The sequence below is a fragment of the Pelophylax lessonae genome (assembly GCF_965119305.1).
Source record: "Pelophylax lessonae genome assembly, contig: HAP1_SCAFFOLD_351, whole genome shotgun sequence".
NCBI lineage: Eukaryota > Metazoa > Chordata > Amphibia > Anura > Ranidae > Pelophylax > Pelophylax lessonae.
In genome coordinates, this window is record NW_028119993.1 from 151,575 (window position 1) to 170,223 (window position 18,649).

The window sequence follows — 18,649 nt, forward strand, 5'->3', positions numbered from 1 at the left end:
CTGTGAACCAGGCCTAAAATAGGTCATCAAGCAGTGTCTGGCCTAACTGGTGATAACTGGTTCTGGCGCTCGGCTCCGATCCGATGGCCTGGTCATTAAGAGGGCAAATCCTTGTGGTCAAGAAGTGGTTAAACCTGAAGGAGGTGTTGTTTATAAATTACTTTACTATTGCTTTAGGCCTGGTTCACATGTATGCGGGTTGGTGGTTCACATTTGCACAGGCATAGCAGCCCATTGATTTGAATGGGCTGCTATGCCCTCATTTTCCGCAGAAAAAAGGTGCATGCAGCATTTTTTTTAAATTCAGTGGCCTTGAAATCCATCCTGCTTTTGCACCATGCGACTAACCTGCAGTTCCTGCTCTGGCAAGCTTTCTGCATTTTTTGTATACGTGGGCACGGCATTTAAAAATAAACAGTTTGCGTGTGCAGCAACGGCAGGTAAGTCGCATGGTGCAAAAGAAGGATGGATTTCATGGCCACTGCATTTTTTTAAATTCTGCATGCACCTTTTTTCAGCTGAAAACGCAGGCATAGCAGCTCAAGCCCATTCACATCAATGGGCTGCTATGCCTGTGCAAATGTGGGCCCCCAACCCGCATACATGTGAACCAGGCCTAAAGCAATAGTAAAGTCATTAATTGGTTAAACCTGCAGGAGGACCGGTGTTTTTATCTATTAATGACTTTACTATTGCTTTAGGCCTGGTTCACATGTATGCGGGTTGGGGGCCCACATTTGCACAGGCATAGCAGCCCATTGATGTGAATGGGCTTGAGCTGCTATGCCTGCGTTTTCAGCTGAAAAAAGGTGCATGCAGAATTTAAAAAAATGCAGTGGCCATGAAATCCATCCTTCTTTTGCACCATGCGACTTACCTGCCGTTGCTGCACACGCAAACTGTTTATTTTTAAATGCCGTGCCCACGTATACAAAAAATGCAGAAAGCTTGCCAGAGCAGGAACTGCAGGTTAGTCGCATGGTGCAAAAGCAGGATGGATTTCAAGGCCACTGAATTTAAAAAAAATGCTGCATGCACCTTTTTTCTGCGGAAAATGAGGGCATAGCAGCCCGTTCAAATCAATGGGCTGCTATGCCTGTGCAAATGTGGGCCGCCAACCCGCATACATGTGAACCGCCAACCCGCATACATGTGAACCACCAACCCGCATACATGTGAACCAGGCCTAAAGCAATAGTAAAGTCATTAATAGATAAAAACACCGGTCCTCCTGCAGGTTTAACCACTTCTGGATCGCAAGGATTTGCCCCTTTAAAGACCAGGCCATCGGATCAGAGCGCCAGGACCAGTCATCACCAGGTAGGCCAGACACTGCTTGATGGCTATATAATAATGTAATGTGGGCTGCTAGGCGTGTGTGTGTGTATATATATATTTATTAGAGCTGCACGATTCTGGCCAAAATGAGAATCACGATTTTTTAGCTTGGAATAAAGATCACGATTCTCTCACGATTCTCTGTGTAACAAAAAAAAAAAAAATTGGGATAACTTTACTGTTACGTTTTTTTTTTTTTTTTTATTCATTAAAGTCTAATCATTGCGTTTGAAAGACTGCTGCGCAAATACAGTGTGACATAAAATATTACAACAATCGCCATTTTATTCTGTAGGGTCTCTGCTAAAAAAATATATAAAATGTTTGGGGGTTCTAAGTACTTTTCTAGCAAAAAAAAAACTGATTTTAACTTGCAAGCAGCAAGTGTCAGAAAAAGATCCAGTCTTTAAGAGGTTAAACTTCCTTTCTCCCTGGCAGAGGGAAGGAAAAGATACAAATGTAATCATTTTTGTTTATAGTTAGGAGACTTAATGCTGAAAGGTGTTAGCTGAGTGAGTGAATGAGTCATCCAGCTCACTGAAATGTATCAATTCACAAGTCAGGCAGACTTGACAGAGAAACTCGGTATTTTAAAAATGCCACAATAACAATACCGTGGCTATGCAATACCGCGATATATCGAATTACCGAAAACCGGCATATGTCTAGTCACCGCCACATCCACCACCACCTCAACCTCCCTCCTACTCCATATGGGCCTCGTCCTTCAGAGATGAAGAAGAACATTGTTTTATTTTTCTGTTTTTTTTTTTGTTGTTTTAAGTTATTTCCCTATCCACATTTGTTTGCAGAGCACTTGCCATGCTCTTAATTACGTTTTGCTGCCATTTGCAGCACTCTAGCCCTTTCCTTTGGTGTTTTAGAGCCATTTTAGTGCCTTAAAGTTCGGGTCCCCATTGACTTCAATGGGGTTCGGTGTCCGGGAAAAGTTCGGTAAAAGTCCGGGACACGGACCCGGACTTTTTTTTAAAGTTCGGCCGAACCCGTCGAACACGGACATCTAGGTGTTCGCTCAACCCTAATAAATACTCATTATACTACTAATGATTTGTTATGCATTTGATTTAATACTTCAAATGTGCATGTTTACATACGTGTGCAACATGAATGTTGTTAAGTACATATGTACTGTATATCCTTCCCATCTTATATTAGATTTTGTCATATTCTGTATTATTTTACTTTTTAATACGGGTAGAAATAAATGACAATTGGCATAATGTTGCTTACCCTATAACGCTGCCGTCTTTGTCTTTGCCGCACAAAGGTGTACTTCTCCTCCTGACTCAAGACCCAAGCCAAAAGTTTTCTTCTCTTTTCTGCTGTGTTTCGCTTTGCCGCTCGTAACCTTCTCTCACACTGTGTGGCATGTATTTTGATTACTAAGAACCAAAAGCCAAGTAGAGCAAAGACGAGCTGCTGGATGACCTCCATTGTTGTTGTTGTTGTTGTAGCGTCACGTCTGTTGTCGCACTAGTGTGACGCCACGCCGCAACGCTAGGCATTTGGTGTACGCCCCGCATGGACCCTAGAGGTCCGACTTCCAGTGGAAACGCTCAACTGAATAGACCGGACCATTATCAGCCTGCCGATCTGTCCCGATCCGAACCGTTCCGCTCAGTGGAAACGAGGCATTTGTGATACAGCCTATATTCTAATACTTTGATATATTATTCCTTGCATTTTCAGCCAGTGTCATATCATCTTTAATGATCACATTCTCCATCACATATGTTTTCTTGCCTAGCTCCCCATTTTGTTGTGGGTACTCTTGTCTCTTCAGCTCCCGGATCAGACGTTGGCACCCCCACCTCATGGCAGCATTTCTCAATCTGATTTGGCCCGATGTAAGTGTTGTTTCCCCACTTGGGTCATACATTTGTTGAAACTTTACAGTTGTTGGCCAATATAAACGCACAGCAAATATTGATATTTTATTATTTACTTTTAGACAGATCTACTTATATACTCCTGATGAGTGGGCGTATAGACCCACGAAACGCGTAGAGTTTCCAATACAGATATACCCATTATTATGCTACACGGATGCTGCAATGCTGTCATCATGCGCAATTTGCTGCTATGTTGTTATTTTGTTAATTTTTCCTACATGCTTTACATGTTTTGTAATTATGCTTATGGCTATACATTTATATCCATTGTGTGCTTTTATAATACTAATAAATGTACTCTTTGACTCTTCATGACTATTGTGGCAACCTCATATAAAGTCCGGCCTGGGCTACCGTTCTCTTGTCTTGACTTAAAGACGCCACCACTGACCGGGTGGATTCCATCCGGACCTTCTGCACCCGCACAAAGCGGTTCAGTGACTTGAGGTCCAGAATCGGACGAACCTTGCCCTCCTTCCTGGGCACTGTAAACAGGTTAGAATAAAACCCGCAAAATCTCTCCCGCTGTGGAACCGGGACAATAACAACATTAGCAAGAAGATCTTGCACTGCCCCCTTGAGAGCAGTCAGGCGATCGGGAGACAGACGTAGATTTGATGGAAAGAACCTGTCTGCGGGGCGAAATCGAAATTCGATCTTGTACTCTGAACAAATCCGTTTGTGAATCCATTTGTCCTGAATTAGGGACAACCAAGGTTCCTGAAAGTAACGCAGAAGTCCCCCCACCCCTGAAACGGGTGAGTGCGTCCCTTCCTGCGAAAGAAGACTGGGCCGCAGCACCGGACTGACTGGCCTTGGGCTTACCAGACCAGGGCTTCTTGTTACTGCCGGAGGCCTTGAAGGATTTCCCTTTTCCCTGCACCCCTGAGGCACGAAAGGGCCCCCCGATGAGCCTTGAAGGAAGGACTCCGCTGCACACAGGGCGATTTACCCTTCGCAAACTGGGGCAGGAGGGTACTCTTACCCCCTGTGAGACCCTTAACAATCGTATCCAAGGAGTCCCAAAAAGGCATTCCCCCAAATAGGGGATATCAGACGCGGTCTTTTTAGAGGCATGATCTGCCAACCAGCTCTTCAGCCACACCATGCAGCGGAGTGCAATCCCCACCGCAGACAATCTTGTGACGAGAGGAGCCTCATCCAGGGCCGTGTCACACAGATACACCATGGCCTGGGCCATTTAGTCCGTGAGCTCGATGAGATTCATAGGAACCGACTCAGCCACCAAGTTGCACCTTAATCCATTTCGTAACTGTCTGAGAGACCAGCACGGAAGCAAACACCGGCTTGAGGAGCGAGCCTGCCACCAAGTACATGTGGCGGGAAAGAGACTCCATGTGCCTATCCATCGGGTCTTTAAACTTCCGGGGAGTACTCCACGGGAACCACCGTGGATTTATACAACCTGGAAACAGTGTGGTCCACCTTAGGTGACACCATCCAGCGATTGGAAACCGGGTCCGCAAAGAGGTACAGGCATTGAAAACGCTTAGACACTGCCAGCACGTGCTCCATGAGACGCCACTGTTCGTTCACGATATCGTGAAGCTCCTTGGGGCAGGGGAAAACCTGGCCTGTTCAATGGCTGCAGATAAGGAAGCTAGGGAAGGTGATCCGGATGTCCCGGTTGCACAAACAAGATCAGTGGGGTAATTGTCACCCTGGGACTCCATTTTGGCAGAAATATAAAAAAAAGAGACACTGGTCCTTTAAATCGGCGATTGCAGTCTGCTGCTGCTGGAGTTCCCCTTCATAGTTGCAGACAACTGAAAAAGCAATGTGTCTAAGGATAAATGCCCAAAAAGAAATAAAAACCCCTTATAGTGCTTGAGAGAGAAAAAACAAACCGCTCTCCATGCTTCTTATGCAGCAATTGAAAGATGGCTGGAGGAAGTGACCTAAATCACTAGAGGCCGAACAGCCCCCTGAGCTACACAAACATGGATGCTAATAGAAAGTAAATGGGAAAAACACAGGGAAAATGGCCGCCGCCCTTATAATGCGGCTGCCCACATCCAAGATGGCGCCGAAAACTGCGCCAAAAGCACTTTATGTAAAAAAATGGCTGCTGCCCTTACACTGAAGCAGCCAGTCTTGCCCTCACCCAAAATGGCGGCCGAAAATGGCGCTGACATTCAGGAGCCCAGAGAACCTGGGCATCGCGGGAATCCACTACAGGAAGCCCACCAGGACAAGCCTTACACCCCCCTCCCACGCAGTCGATGCTGCTAGAGCGCCCCCATAAGCATGGAGGCAGGATCCGTCCAGAACAGCCAGGGGGGACCACACAGAGAGCACAGCTCTGACATCTCCAGGAGTGGGCCCACATCACCCCTCCCCCCAGAATACTGTCCCAGGGACACGGGGGGTAGCATCACTCACCATACCATGGACCACGGGCACTGCTCCGATACAGCTCCCCTCCCACCCTGAGTGGGGTGCCGTCAGCCAAGAGGGGACACTGCAACACAGAGCGTTCCAGGTTGATGCATCCCGGCGAAAAGTTTCCCTGCAGGCTCGTCTCCATCCATCGTGGCACCATCGTGGCGAGGCCTGGGCGGACCACAACCTGCGCACGCTCGTAGACCAAGCTGGGGGTACCTTAAGGATCTAGATTATCCAGTGCGAAGCCCAGCCCAGCTGTCGCTTGAAGTTCTCCAGGAGGATCCCCTGACTAGCTAGAGATAGTGAGTGAAGAAAATAAAATAAACATTTTTCAAAGTGTCTGAGGTTAATGTCTGGAGGGAAAACCCCTAAAGGTGTGCCTAGTTAAAGCTTTTTGATGAAGTTTTCACTACCTTGCCTGCTCCTGCAGAGGGCGCCATTACCCAATCGTGATGAAACTTGGAAGAGGCTGCGTCTGTCAGAAGACGTAAGAGAAAAATAATTGTTGCTCTACATAAACATGGCTTAGGCTATAAGAAGATTGCCAAGACCCTGAAACTGAGCTTCATTACGGTGGCCAAGCCCATACAGCGGTTTAACAGGACAGGTTCCACTCAGAACAGGCCTCGCCATGGTCGACCAAAGAAGTTGAGTGCACGTGCTTAGCATCATATCCAGAGGTTGTCTTTGGGAAATAGACATACGAGTGCTGCCAGCATTGCTGCAGAGGTTGAAGGGTTGGGGTCAGCCTGTCAGTGCTCAGACCATACGCCGCACACTGCATCAAATTGGTCTGCATTGCTGTCGTCCTAGAAGGAAGCCTCTTCTAAAGATGATGCAGAAGAAAGTCTGCATATCTTCAGCAAACTGTGGGCTAAGGACATGGATTATTGGAACCATGTCCTGTGGTCTGATGACCTTATTTGGTTCAGATGGTGTCAAGCGTGTGTGACGGCAACCAGGTGAGGAGTACACAGACAAGTGTGTCTTGCCTACAGTCAAGCATAATGGTGGGAGTGTCATGGTCTGGGGCTGCATGAGTGCTGCTGGCACTGGGGAGCTACAGTTCATTGAGGGAACCATGAATGCCAACATGTACTGTGACATACTTAAGCAGAGCATGATCCCCTCCCTTCGCAGACTGGGCCGCAGGGCAGTATTCCAACATGATAGTGAGCCCAAACACACCTCCAAGACGACCACTGCTTTGCTAAAGAAGCTGAGGGTAAAGGTGTTGGACTGGCAAAGCATTTCTCCAGACCTAAACCCTATTGAGCATCTGTGGGGCATCCTCAAACAGAAGGTGGAGGAGCACAAGGTCTCTAACATCCACCAGCTCCGTAATGTCATCATGTAGGAGTGGAAGAGGACTCCAGTGGCAACCTGTGAAGCTCTGGTAAACTCCATGCCCAAGAGGGTTAAGGCAGTGCTGGAAAATAATGGTGGCCATACAAAATATTGACACTTTGGCCCCAATTTGGACATTTTCACTTAGGGGTGTACTCACTTTTGTTGCCAGAGGTGTAGACATTAATGGCTGTGTGTTGAGTTATTTTGAGGGGACAGCAAATTTACACTGTTATACTAGCTGTACACTCACTACTTTACATTGTAGCAAAGTGTCAGTTCTTCAGTGTTGTCACATGAAAAGATATAATAAAATAATTGCAAAAATGTGAGGGGTGTACTCACTGTTGTGAGATTATACACATACACATATATACACACACACACACACACACACCAGCCAGTGTTCCTGATCAACACCACGTCAGTCACATAGTGACACTGGACCACTGTACTAGTTTATTTTTAAAAATATGCGACAAAAAAACTATAACTTTTAAAAACTCGCCATGCCTTTTAGGAAATATGATCAAAAAAAGTGTATGTATCTCACACGTACAGAACCACACTAGGCCCCAATTACTATTGTTTGTACCCCTAAAGGCAGGATGAGGAGTAGGAGGAGTTTGGAACAGGCAGCACCCTCAAATCTTCAGAAGTATGAGATGAACCCCAAAAACTTGGAAAGGTGTATCTCACACGTACCAACACAGACTATCCCGCAATTTAATTGTTTATACCCAAAGGTTTTTATTGAATAGCGGAATAGAAAATATGATCAAAAAAAGTCTATGTATCTCACACGTACAGAACCACACTAGGCCCCAATTACTATTGTTTGTACCCCTAAAGGCAGGATGAGGAGTAGGAGGAGTTTGGAACAGGCAGCACCCTCAAATCTTCAGAAGTATGAGATGAACCCCAAAAACTTGGAAAGGTGTATCTCACACGTACCAACACAGACTATCCCGCAATTTAATTGTTTATACCCAAAGGTTTTTATTAAATAGCGGAATAGAAAATATGATCAAAAAAAGTGTATGTATCTCACATGTACAGAACCACACTAGGCCCCAATTACTATTGTTTGTACCCCTAAAAGGCAGGATGAGGAGTAGGTGGAGTTTGGAACAGGCAGCACCCTCAAATCTTCAGAAGTATGAGATGAACCCCAAAAACTTGGAAAGGTGTATCTCACACGTACCAACACAGACTATCCCGCAATGTAATTGTTCATACCCAAAGGTTTTTATTGAATAGCGGAATAGAAAATATGATCAAAAAAACTGTATGTATCTCACACGTACAGAACCACACTAGGCCCCAATTACTATTGTTTGTACCCCTAAAAGGCAGGATGAGGAGTAGGAGGAGTTTGGAACAGGCAGCACCCTCAAATCTTCAGAAGTATGAGATGAACCCCAAAAACTTGGAAAGGTGTATCTCACACGTACCAACACAGACTATCCCGCAATTTAATTGTTTATACCCAAAGGTTTTTATTGAATAGCGGAATAGAAAATATGATCAAAAAAAGTGTATGTATCTCACACGTACAGAACCACACTAGGCCCCAATTACTATTGTTTGTACCCCTAAAAGGCAGGATGAGGAGTAGGAGGAGTTTGGAACAGGCAGCACCCTCAAATCTTCAGAAGTATGAGATGAACCCCAAAAACTTGGAAAGGTGTATCTCACATGTACCAACACAGACTATCCCGCAATTTAATTGATACCCAAAGGTTTTTATTGAATAGCGGAATAGAAAATATGATCAAAAAAAGTCTATGTATCTCACACGTACAGAACCACACTAGGCCCCAAAAACTATTGTTTGTACCCCTAAAGGCAGGATGAGGAGTAGGAGGAGTTTGGAACAGGCAGCACCCTCAAATCTTCAGAAGTATGAGATGAACCCCAAAAACTTGGAAAGGTGTATCTCACACGTACCAACACAGACTATCCCGCAATTTAATTGTTTATACCCAAAGGTTTTTATTGAATAGCGGAATAGAAAATATGATCAAAAAAAGTCTATGTATCTCACACGTACAGAACCACACTAGGCCCCAATTACTATTGTTTGTACCCCTAAAGGCAGGATGAGGAGTAGGAGGAGTTTGGAACAGGCAGCACCCTCAAATCATCAGAAGTATGAGATGAACCCCAAAAACTTGGAAAGGTGTATCTCACACGTACCAACACAGACTATCCCGCAATTTAATTGATACCCAAAGGTTTTTATTAAATAGCGGAATAGAAAATATGATCAAAAAAAGTGTATGTATCTCACATGTACAGAACCACACTAGGCCCCAATTACTATTGTTTGTACCCCTAAAAGGCAGGATGAGGAGTAGGAGGAGTTTGGAACAGGCAGCACCCTCAAATCTTCAGAAGTATGAGATGAACCCCAAAAACTTGGAAAGGTGTATCTCACACGTACCAACACAGACTATCCCGCAATGTAATTGTTCATACCCAAAGGTTTTTATTGAATAGCGGAATAGAAAATATGATCAAAAAAACTGTATGTATCTCACACGTACAGAACCACACTAGGCCCCAATTACTATTGTTTGTACCCCTAAAAGGCAGGATGAGGAGTAGGAGGAGTTTGGAACAGGCAGCACCCTCAAATCTTCAGAAGTATGAGATGAACCCCAAAAACTTGGAAAGGTGTATCTCACACGTACCAACACAGACTATCCCGCAATTTAATTGTTTATACCCAAAGGTTTTTATTGAATAGAGGAATAGAAAATATTATCAAAAAAAGTGTATGTATCTCACACGTACACAACCAGCCTAGGCCCCAATTACTATTTTTTGTACCCCCAAAGGCAGGATGAGGAGTAGGAGGAGTACGGAACAGGCAGCACCCTCAAATCTTCAGAAGTATGAGATGAACCTCCGGCACCTGCCGGACAGACTTAATCTGCTATGCCTTTGTCTCAATTGGGTTAGTAGTATCCTTGTTATGAGATTTTTTTTTTTTAAATTTGCCAATTTTTAGTATTTTTATGAAACACAGCCCTTCCCCCAACTTGTCATAGAAAAATATAAAGAAAAATTCAATAGAACACTACAATCTTGAACTTACCGTATTTTCCGGCGTATAAGACGACTGGGCGTATAAGACGACCCCCCTAATTTTCATCTACCGGTAATACTTATACTTAGGTTACCTTGGAGATATTATACTCGGCGTATAAGACGACCCCCCATTTTTGGGGGATTTTTTTGAGGTTCAAAAGTAGTCTTATACGCCAGAAAATACAGTATATATATGTGAAACAGTATCATGTGTTTTCAAGTGATATGGCGAGCACTGCCAATATTTTTCCCGACATGTGCGCGCAGAAAGAACCAACCATGAAAAAGAAGAGAGAGAGAAAAAAAGAAAAACCCCTGAAACTGGTTTAACGGCTTCTAAACCGCTTATAATAAGCATTTATTCATATCTGGTACTGGATCAAAAACATGTCCACAAAAAAAAAAAAAAAAAAGGGAAAAACAAAAACACATACTAGGGACATCCCGCTGCTCCTTTTCAAAACAATGTTCTCTAACTGATATGCCTCGGTACCAATAAAATGCGCCCAAGGCTTCCATCGCTCTTTAGTCTGCTCTTCCGTATTCTTCAAAGTCGCAGTCAACTCCTCCATCTTATAAATCTCATTAACTTTAGAGAACCATAGTTTACTTACAGGCAGTTGGGTTTTTCTCCACATAGCTGGAATACATGCCTTTGCAGCATTAAGAAGTTGGAATGTCAGGGATTTTTTGTATTTTCAGAGTGAGCACCTCGTAAGATGGAGAAAGCATAGCACAGGATCCTCTCTCACCTCATACGCTGTCAACTGTTTAATGACTGAAGCTACCTTTGTTGTACAGAAAGGCCGTAAGATGGAACAGGCCCAAAAAACATAAAGCATTGACCCCTCACCCGATCCACAATGCCAACAACTATCCGAGCAAGTCACCTACATCTTATGCAGTATTACAGGGACCTTATACCATCTAGTTAGAATTTTATAACCTATCTCCTGATACTTACAGTCCATGGAGGATTTATGTACCATTGTCAGGATCTTATCCCTTTGCGTCGGCGTCAGAGAAATTTCAAGTTCCCTTTCCCATTGAGATAGCAAGGATTCTCGTTGTCCCTCATACTCATCTGTCAATAATGTATAACATAAAGACAAAGGGTGTCTGAGGGAATTCCCAGCTCGGCACATCGACTCAAAAGGAGTTAAAGCTGGCAGTTCATACCCCTGCCGTTGAAGTGAAACAAGAACATTTTTAATTTGACAGGTGCTCAGATGATCTAGCTCTGGTTCAACCCAAGTGGCAATCTCCCCATATGTGGGTATTGGGCCCTGTTGCCACATATCCATCAGACGTGTCTTACCCCTATGAGCCAACCCCCGTACCCTAGCACTTGAGCAACCCGGCGGAAAATCCGGGTTACCTATAATAGGCATAAGCGGGGAAAGCGCGGGTGCCACCTTCGGGTGCTGTTTTACCCAGCAGACTTCTTGTAATGTGGCTCCAATTGTAGGGTGGGAAAGCACAGGATCTAGGGGGGCATATGAAGACCAAGGGGCTGGAGGGGTGAGCTGGCCGGCCTCATTGACCTCCATACAACCCAGCATTTAGATGCTGTGTTGCTGTGCCAGTCCAAGACTCGCACAAGATGTGAAGCTCGATAATGTCTGAGGATATCTGGGAGACCCACCCCCCCTTCAATTTTGGCAAAGACAACGTCTGTAACCAAATCCTGGGGGACTTGGAGGCCCAAATTAAGGAACGAAAAAGTGTCCTGGTCTGATAAAAGAACGATAAAGGAACAGTAATCGGTGGGGCTTGCATAATAATATAAAGAAGCTGGGGCAAAATGTTCATTTTGAGCACACTGCACCTCCCAAACCATGTCAATGTCAGGGATTGCCAAGCACAAAGCTCTGTTTTTATTATTCCTAATATAGGTATGTAATTTTTCCTGAATAAGTCCAAGGGGTCATCTGTAATCTGGACTCCTAAATATGTTAACGAACCATCCGCACCAACTAAAATGGAAAAGATACTCGCAAAGCACGCTCCTCCTGTGCAGGGGTAGATATATTCAGCGCCGCTGACTTCGTAAGATTAATTTTGTAATTGGATAAAACACTATACTTATGCAAGGCCGCTAAAATATTCGGAAGTGAAATGATCGGGTTGGTGACGAAGAACGTCAGGTCGTCCGCATATCTGACCGCCATTCATTAACCCTTACCGCTGCCGTCGGAGTGGAATAAAGTGCCAGAATACCTTGCATCATCTGAGGGCCCAGGCCAATATATGACAGGATGGCCTGAATAAAACTCCAGGCCACCCTGTCAAAGGCCTTCTCTGCATCCGTTGATAGTAACACCAACGGATTACGTGTCGCCTGGGCCAGATGAATAAGGTCAATGGCCCGGATCGTATTGGCCCTTGCTTCTCGTGAAGGAACAAAACCCACCTGATCAAAATGCACAAGATTGGAAATATGAGGCATAAGGCGATTTGCAAGTATTTTTGCATACAATTTAGAATCAAAATTGAGTAAAGAGATGGGTCAATAACTACAGCACAACTGAGGATCTTTCTCCTCCTTATGAATAAGGGTAATATATGCTCTAAGAGAATCTGTAGGTGGCGGAGTCCCGCCACTTACTGAATTAAAGTGAGCTAGGAGGGGTTTGCCTATGCGAACCATAAACTGCTGATAATATGGCAGAGTGAACCCATCCAGGCCAGGGGCTTTATGAGATTTAGATTGCGATAGAGCCATAGATAATTCCTCAAGAGTAATCTCCCCCTCCAGCGTGGATGCCTGCTCCATCATGAGGGAAGGCATTCCCGATTCCTGTATATAAGCCTCTGCCTGATCCTTTTCCTCTTAAGGAGACTGCCTCCCATCAGACGCCGATAAATTATACAGCGACTGATAGAACGGAACTCTCCTGCAATTGCTGACGATGTATGTACTACTTGACCATTGCTCTTCTGTATATGAGAAATATGTCTTCGCCGTGCTAACATTGCCCCGGGTTTATTTGAGTATTCATAATAATTCCTCCTAGCCCAGGCCATTCCCTGTACAGTCTTCTGGAACAAAAGGCGATTTAACTCTTCTCTAGCTTGAATAAGAGGTATAAGATTTTCCACTGCAAGAGACTGCTTGTGCGTTTTACTAAGGGACTCCATCTGGGAAAATAGAGCTGTCAACCTTTTCTTGTTCCCTCTTACGTTGTGTTCCAGTTCGAACAAGCACCCCCCTTACAACACATTTATGAGCCTCCCATACTACTGACGGAGACAAAGAGTCATCTAGGTTTTCTGCAAAGTAATTGGAGAGCACCCCAGCTATTTCTGCCCTAACTTCTGGTATTTGAATTAGCGATTCATTGAGCCTCCATGTATAGGGTCTAACAGGCTTAGAATCCAAACAATAGTAACATGGGCCGGAGCATGATTCGACATAGAAAATGTATTAATGTGAGAGGAGATTACTAAGGGGAGATCAGCTTGCGAAATCAAGATACAATCTATTCGAGTGTAGACGTTATGGATCGGTGAGTAAAGTATAGTCTCTCTCACCTGGATGCATTAGTCGCCATGGATCAGTTAGGTTGAGGAGAGAGAGTTCCCGTTGTAAACATTGTAACCGTTTGTGAGAAAGACATGATGTTCCCTTGGACGTATCCAAAAGCGGTTCGGATACGTAGTTAAAATCTCCACCCATCACGAGGTGCCCCTCTCGAAAACCCAAGACTACCGGAATCAAATGCTGCAAAAAGGATATAAATATGATCTGTGTTAGGCATATAGACATTTAATAGTGTTACTGCAATTCCTCCAATATTCCCTTTTAACTAGTAGGAATCTGCCCAAAGGGTCTGCCAATTCTTCTTTGAACGACCAGGTAAGGGCCCTAGAAATAAGAGTACTCACACCCTTGGATTTAGAGATAGGTGAGGGGGCATGATACACCCAAGGAAAATCCCTGTTGTACAACTTAGGGACACAGTCCCTCCGGAAGGATGTCTCCTGTATAAATGTTATATGAGAATGACTACGTTTTAAATCCCGCAGGAGATGTATGCATTTTTCCGGTGTAGTTAGCCCCCTCACATTAAAAATAGTTGCCTTACATCCCGATGCTTCCTGCCCCACTGAGGGCAACATGTCTATGTCTCCCCCTACCACCGCGCCCTGGTCCCCCCCAAAAAAGTACCAGTACAGATTCCAACAAATGTTAAACCATCACTAAGCGCAACCTGGCGCAACCTAACGTAGGAAAAATGTGGTTAGCAAACACTTTAGATATTGAGAGACGTGACCAGAGGGTGCCAGCCCACTTATTTAGATCAGACTAAGACCCCTTAGTCAAGTCTTTATGTATACACCCACTCCTTCCAAAATCCCCATTTACTTGCATGAATACTATGTACCCCCTCCCTCTTTCACCCCCTCCTTAGATCACTTGGGTTCTGGGGGGAATGAAGGCCCGATGTACCCCGGCTCCATGTACCACTGAGCCAGTTAGGAATCTGTATCGGGGGGGGTCTCTAGAAAAACAAATAGCTCTTGCAGTTGATCATGCCATCTCAGGGCAAAGGAGTTTCCTTTCCTCATAACCATCAGATGGAGTGGATGTCCCCAATGATATGTTGCATCGTCATTTCGAATCACTACTAACAGTGGTTTTAAAATAGCTCTCATCCTCAAAGTGCCCCGAGAAAGATCAAGCAATAATCTTATTGAGGACCCTTCAAATTCCAATGAACCATGATTCCAAGCCCGTCGGATAATGTCTTCCTTAACAGCATAAAAGTGTTTTCTGACCAGTACATCACGAGTATGATCCACCAGTACTGTGAGGAGCCTGAACTCTATGTACTCTGTCTATTTCAATATCCTCTGTTTGAGGGCGGCCCAATAAGTCATTAAAGATCGGGGCGTGGCCTACGCATGCAACAGTGAGGATGCACGCTGCCGGAGCTCCTCCGCGAGGCCCGCTATTTTTCTCTCCTGACACTCATCTCTCGTCACTAAACTTACCAACCACCATGGGGAAGCGTACCAGAAGGTCCCTGTCGCAGAAGACGCCGTCCTCGGGATTCATTAAGCGGTATTTGACCGCGGAAACGGAGGACTCCCAGGACGCTGGGGGACTAGGCCGCTCGCCTGACTGTGTTAGCTCCGCCCCCCTACGGAGCTCGCCAGCGTGCCACAGATCCCCGGCCTCTTCCTGCTGCTCCGACAGTATGGACGTCTCAGCAAGCCGGTCTGCGGTAGCTGCACTAGTGAGCGGCCTCCCCAGTAAGGCTGATCTGGCCTCTATGCTGCGGGGTTTAGAAAAATCCATCAAGAAGGAGGTCTCATCGGTCTGGGCTGACCTGAATCACGTGCTTACACGGGTGGAAGAGTCTGAACATAGGCTTGACGCCATCCAGGAACTACAAATCACTTCCAAGCGGCTGGTTCTGGCACAAAGGATGGCTCTATACAAGCTGGAGGACCAGGAGAACCGGAACAAGCGAAATAACATTCGGATCTGTGGCCTGCCTGAAGCCACTAAAGATCCTGACCTGCTCTCCACGGTACGTGGCATTTTTAATAAGCTACTGGGTCTCCCCATTGACAATCCCATGTGGATCGATAGGGTTCACAGGGCCCTCCGCCCACGCAACCTCCAGATGGACACCCCGAGAGATGTCATCTGCAGGGTCCATCACTACCCTGAAAAGGAGCTAATCATGCTCAGAGCTCGGGAAGCGCAATCTCTGGACTTTGATGGGGTGACCCTATCCCTTTTTCCTGACCTGGCAAGGGAGACCCTGGAGCATCGCAGAGCGTTGAAGCCTCTCACAGAAAAGCTTTGTGCTGCATCCATTCCGTACCACTGGGGCTTCCCTTCCTGTCTAATAGCTTCCAGAGACGGACGTTCAGCCACCTTGAGATTCCTGGAAGATCTGGAGAAATTTTGCTTGGATCTCAACATTGTACAACCTGAGCTCCCTGGTTGGCAGGATGAAGTTCTTCCAGCGTTGGCTTCCTCTACGGATGTTTCCTGGCAGAAGGTCTCTAAATCGCAGAAATCTCCTTCCGGCCCCCGTTCCTCCCGCAAGCCCAGCTGAGTACCTGCAGTACCTCCATCGCATTTATGCTACTGCGGTTTGCTTGCAGTTTGAGCTTCCTGTGTTGCCCTGCTTATCCTGAGCTGCCCTCTCATTTTTGTTCTCCTCTGGGCATTCTGGTTGACCCGTGATCTATGTGGTTTAAGTACTCATATTTTGTTTATCGAGTTACATGCTGCTGTGTTGGTTTATACAGTTGTTGTTTTATGGTTGATTCCTTGGCGGGGTCTCGCGGAGGGGCTCCGTGCCTTGCCTACTTAGGTTTGGTCCGGTTTCTCCTCCTAGTGACCACCCCCTCCCTATCTTTGAGCGGTGTTCGGCTCTTCTTCGCCGGCGTCTCCTCCTGGGCAGCTGGTCTCCCGGGTGGACCGTGGATGGGGGACTCCGTTCCCCCGCTCATGGGTGAGTAATTCCTCACCGTCATGTTGCCGCTATGTCGGCCTTCTGTTTCCGCTCACTCCTACTTCTCTTCTCCTGTCCTCTTTCTTCATTTTTCCCTCACCTTCTTGCTCTCCCACTGTCCCTGCTCCCTGGTGTTTCCTGGCTCCTGTGTTAATGCTCTCCCCTACCCTGTGCGATCCCCATGGCGACCGTGACCTATATCTCATATAAAGTGAGAGGCCTTCACACCCCTGCTAAGCGTCATTGTCTATTTAGGGAACTGGACGCATTGAAGGGTGAAGTGATTTTCTTGCAGGAGACCCATATCACTCACACCTCTAAACTTAAATTGTCCACTCATACCTATCCTACTTGGTACTACGGCCTCTCAGATGTTAGGAATTCCAAGGGTGTCGCCATTGGGTTTTGCAGGGGGTCATCCTTCAAACTTAAATACACACAAATGGTGGCAGATGATTGTGGGCGTTATTTGTTCTTGAGGGCTACCCTGGGCAGCACCGTATGTTCATTTGCTAATGTATATGCTCCCAATCGGGACCAAGTGCCTGTTTTGACATCCACCCTGCGCAGGTTTCATGAGTTTGTATCCGGTATATCTGTGGTGGCAGGTGATTTCAACGTTCCCTTGGACCCGTTGCTCGACACCTCCTCCGGTAAGTCTTACATTGCACATCAACGTTTGAATTCTTTGCGTAAACATTTCCACGAATTTCAATTAGTAGATGTCTGGCGTGTCATGCACCTGTCCGACAGGGACTACTCCTATTTCTCCAAAACACATACCACCTACTCGAGACTTGACTACTTCTTGGTGGACCATTTCCACCTCGAACTAGTTGACTCATGCACTATTGCCGCGTCCTCAATCTCAGATCACTCCCCTACCTGTCTAGTTCTGACAATTCCCTCCCTTCCAAACAAGAGATCCAATTGGAAGCTAAATGATTCCCTACTTACTGATCCGAGGGATAAGCAGAACATTGGCGACAAACTCACCAGATTTTTTTTCGAAAATGCCGTGCCAGACGTTAGCCCTGCTGTACGCTGGGAGGCCCATAAGGCTTGTATTCGGGGTATGCTCATAGAATTGTGGTCTCGGAAGAAAATGGAACGTTCCTTGCGTCAAACTGCCCTTATTGCGGAAATCCAAACTCTTGAGCGCTCCCATAAAGCTTCCCTCGCTGCCTCCACGCTACACCTTCTCACACTTAAGGCCCTCTTCCATTAACAAAACAAGGCGATGTATCGTAAGGTTTCCCAGAGGGTGTACGAATGGGGGAATAAACCCAGCCGGCATTTGGCACGTTCCCTGCAACAACAAAAAGCAGCCTCCTTTATCCCTAAGATTAAGCGACAGGATGACTCCCTAGTGCACGATTCCACCTCTATTGCGGCCGAATTCCACACGTTTTATCAAAACTTATATGCCGTGCCTAAGGCTATCCCGGACCCTGTAGAGCGAAAATCACTTATGTCCGCATACATAGCTAGCGCCGCCCTCCCTGCCATCCCCTTAGACAAGCTGGCTTCCTTGGAAGGCGACATTACCATTCCCGAACTTCAAACTGCCCTTGCGTCCAAGGCCACGGGTAAGGCACCAGGCCCGCACGGCTTCTCAGTCGCCTATTATAAACAATTTACTGATATTCTCCTCCCTCATTTGGCTTCCTATGTGAACGCCATTGCAGAGGGCGCTGTTCTGCGCCCTGAGACCCTACATGCCCACATCACTGTGTTGCCAAAAGAGGGAAAAGATCCCTCTCTCTGTCCCAGTTACCGCCCCATTTCCCTACTGAACATAGATGCCAAACTATACGCCAAGGTCATTGCCAATAGATTGTTTCCTCTCCTTCCGGCCTGTATCTCCTACCGCCTGTATCCGGACTGCTATCCCAGTTCTATAAAGCCTTGGACGCATTGCTTCCCAACCCCACTCCCTCTTTCCTGAAACAGTGGTAATTGGACTTCCAGTGCCCCCTCTCTCCAGCACAGGAAAAAGTTATTCTTCAGCTATCTCAAACCTTGGCAGTCTCCATCAGGACAGCTGAGGCTAACTACAAATTACTGACA

The 18,649-nt window shown here is 46.0% G+C and overlaps 1 protein-coding gene across 1 annotated transcript in view; it reads right to left on the minus strand.

Moving 5' to 3' along the window:
- Window positions 1–12,891, minus strand: part of LOC309543789 (uncharacterized protein) — a gene marked incomplete at both ends in the record, with an annotated part of 101,137 nt that extends 88,246 nt beyond the window's left edge. The window contains 3 exon segments of the mRNA XM_082276226.1: window positions 10,995–11,184; window positions 12,321–12,513; window positions 12,709–12,891. Of these exon segments, the coding sequence (XP_082132352.1) occupies window positions 10,995–11,184; window positions 12,321–12,513; window positions 12,709–12,891 (566 nt within the window).
- Between the last annotated feature and the right edge of the window lie 5,758 nt (window positions 12,892–18,649).